The 3,523-nt window shown below is 40.5% G+C and overlaps 1 protein-coding gene across 1 annotated transcript; it reads left to right on the top strand.

Moving 5' to 3' along the window:
* The first annotated feature begins 652 nt into the window (after positions 1-652).
* On the top strand, positions 653-2,449 carry KCNS2 (potassium voltage-gated channel, delayed-rectifier, subfamily S, member 2). The gene has a single exon (XM_009083812.1). It carries the CDS (start codon positions 673-675, stop codon positions 2,104-2,106), a length of 1,434 nt encoding a protein of 477 aa, XP_009082060.1. The 5' UTR covers positions 653-672; the 3' UTR covers positions 2,107-2,449.
* The last annotated feature ends 1,074 nt before the right edge of the window (positions 2,450-3,523 follow it).

Here is a 3,523-nt window from a genome sequence, read left to right as displayed (position 1 = left end):
TCTTTTCTCCCTCGGGTCTTCAGTGGGAGAAAAGAAAAGAGGAAAAAGGGGAGAAACGGGGGCAGAGGGAGAAAAAGGGGGGAAAGTGGGGGAACAGGGGGAAAATGAGGGAAAGGGAGAAAAAGGGGAAAAGGAGGGAGAGGGAAAGAAAGAAAAAAGAGAATAAAGGAAAGGGAATGAAAGAATGAGAGAAAGGAACAAAAGAAAAGGAAAGAGAGAGAGAAAGAAAGAGAAGAAGAGAGAGAAAGAGAAAGAAAGAGAAGAATAGAGAGAAAGAAAGAGAAAGAAAGAAAGAAAGAGAGAAAGAAAGAAAGAAAGAGAGAAAGAAAGAAAGAAAGAAAGAAAGAAAGAAAGAAAGAAAGAAAGAAAGAAAGAAAGAAAGAAAGAAAGAAAGAAAGAAAGAAAGAAAGAAAGAAAGAAAGAAAGAAAGAAAGAAAGAAAGAAAGAAAGAAAGAAAGAAAGAAAGAAAGAAAGAAAGAAAGAAAGAAAGAAAGAAAGAAAGAAAGAAAGAAAGAAAGAAAGAAAGAAAGAAAGAAAGAAAGAAAGAAAGAAAGAAAGAAAGAAAGAAAGAAAGAAAGAAAGAAAGAAAGAAAGAAAGAAAGAAAGAAAGAAAGAAAGAAAGAAAGAAAGAAAGAAAGAAAGAAAGCTACACACCATTGGAAGGAGCTCACTATGACAGGGCAGAGTCTGAAGGCTTTATCTGAAGCGAATTTTGAAGACAATGAGATCAGCATCAACGTTGGAGGCTTTAAGAAAAAGATGAGATCCAACACATTATTAAGGTTCCCTGAGACCAGGCTGGGCAAATTGCTGAGCTGCCACTCAAAGGAGTCAATACTGGAGCTTTGTGATGACTATGATGACACCAAGAATGAATTTTATTTTGACAGAAACCCTGAGCTCTTTCCTTATGTGCTACATTTTTATAACACTGGCAAGCTCCATGTGATGGGTGAACTCTGCGTGTTTTCTTTCAGCCAGGAGATTGAATACTGGGGAATCAATGAATTCTTTATAGACTCCTGCTGCAGTTATAGCTACCATGGGAGGAAAATGGAGCCAGACCAAGAGAAATGGGAGGAGCAAAGTGACCAGGAAAGTACCACATCTTCTTTTGATGAGATTTTGGCATTCTACAATGATGCCTCTAAATTTGACAAACAACCCTTTGGAAACATCAGGAGGCAGCTCTGGCTTGCTTTGGATAATCCTGGGTACTCGGTTTTAAGCCGCATATTCAGCATCCTTTCAATAGTGGTGGTGCTGGGCTCCATCATGACCATGTGCCTGAACAGCCTCCCAGACTTTCAGATTGTTGACAGCAACGGGAACCCTGAGGAAGACCCTCGCTTTGAAATCGTGGAACATTTTGGTATTGCATGGTTCACTTTTGAACTGGTGGCAAGATTTGCAGTAGCTCCTGACTTTTTAAAATTTTTCAAGCATGCCCTGAATTTGATTGACTTAATGTCTATCCTTCCGTTTTATATTACGTTAATTGTCAACTTGGTGGTGGAAAGTAGTCCGACTTTGGCAAATTTAGGCAGAGTTGCACAAGTCCTGAGACTCATGAGGATCTTTCGCATCTTAAAGCTTGCTAGACACTCCACAGGTCTCAGGTCTCTTGGAGCCACCCTGAAGTATAGCTACAGAGAGGTGGGGCTTCTTTTACTTTACCTCTCTGTTGGCATCTCCATTTTCTCAGTAGTGGCTTACACCATTGAGAAAGAAGACAATGAGGGCTTAGCCACCATCCCTGCTTGTTGGTGGTGGGCTACTGTTAGCATGACCACAGTTGGCTATGGAGATGTTGTGCCAGGGAGCACTGCTGGAAAGTTGACGGCATCTGCATGCATCCTAGCTGGTATCCTAGTGGTAGTTCTTCCCATTACACTGATCTTCAATAAATTCTCCCACTTTTATAGGCGTCAGAAACAGTTAGAGAGTGCCATGAGAAGCTGTGATTTTGGCGATGGCATGAAAGAGGTCCCATCCATCAACTTAAGGGACTACTATGCTTATAAAGTTAAATCCCTTATGGCCAGTCTGACCAATATGAGCAGGAGTACCCCCAGTGAGCTGAGCCTGAATGATTCATTGCATTAGTGTACAAGTCTGACAGCAGTTTGCATGAGAGCTATCAAGAGCTATGTCTATAAATGTTTTACTCTGTCTTTTTTTTTTCTTAGAGGATAGTGTTGCTGACACTGCACTTTGCACTTGAGAAACTAAAGACATTTCTATTACAAGTTGACACTTTGCACATCTTCATCTTGTTGCATATGGTACTAGATGCTGACTTTTCCATATGAATGTTACCACTTCCATGACATTAGTGCTAGTGGTATAGTGATGACCTGTTACTTTGTGCATTTTCTCATCTGAGCAGAGATATGAACGTACCCAAGTGGAATATAAATTTTCAGCTGTGACATGAGTAATGAAAAAATCAGCTATCACCTATACTGGTATCTGTACTAGTGTAGGACTTCCCATGCATGCTACAACAGTTTAAAACAATCCTGTGAATCGCCGATACAAGAACACTCTCGCCCATATTGCTGACCAGTGGTTCTGATCATCACTTGTCTGAAAACACCTCTGAGCTTCCCATTTCAGTGGAAGTTTGCTTACTCTTGAGTATGTGTGGCAAAATCTGGGTGTTCTTGTTCTGGAATGTTGTGTATAGTAGTATTTTTCAGAAGCTTCTAATGATAAACCTACCTCTGCTTCCAAGATTAGGTCAATACTGAGCCCACTGAAGAAGCCCAGCCCTCATTTTCAGATAGCTACGTGTTCAAAGACTACATTTCCACAAGTGTCTCTGGGTATGGAGGCCCATGTAGACCTCTCAGGATCCCATTTCCAGAAGTGACCTGCACACAGCTCAGTCCCAGTGCAGCTGCAGATATGCTGCATTTCAGTCCTTCAAAATGGTTCTGAGATTAGACACGCAAAGACGTGGGCTCTCAACAATTGGAAGCTCCAATGAAAAACCTGGATTTATTTAATGAAGTGAAATATTCCTACATGAACAGTACAGGCAGCATTTTAGGAACTGACATTCATATACTGCAAAAAGACTAATTATAAAGATGCCATATGTGGTGCTGAGATATAAAATCTAATTTTATCAGAAAAGCTTGAAAGCAGGTGTTGATGACAGACAATTCCATTAAGCTTTCTGCCAAGGAAACTCTAGGGAAAAAACCACTCTGTAAGTCACATTCTCCCTTAGAAAGGAACTCACAATTTACAGCAAAGGGAGAGTATAAGGACGTAAGAAGGGAACAAATAAAGAAAAAGAGCTTAATACTGCACTATCTGTGGGTAGATCCTCCTAGCTACTTCTGTGATGCAGTCAATTTAAATCCTTTCAAGGGCTGGCATGTACTTTAAAAAATAAGTGAGATCCTCTGGGGTTTCAAGAGTAATCATGAATCTGCATAAAGCTGGTTTTCAAGTGCTCAGTCTCTTTCCTTACACAATTGTACAAACACTTGCAGTCAACAGGCAGAAGGCT

This window comes from Acanthisitta chloris, unplaced genomic scaffold (assembly GCF_000695815.1).
Source record: "Acanthisitta chloris isolate BGI_N310 unplaced genomic scaffold, ASM69581v1 scaffold31301, whole genome shotgun sequence".
Taxonomy (NCBI): Eukaryota; Metazoa; Chordata; class Aves; order Passeriformes; family Acanthisittidae; genus Acanthisitta; species Acanthisitta chloris.
This window is presented reverse-complemented; position numbering and strand designations above follow the sequence as displayed.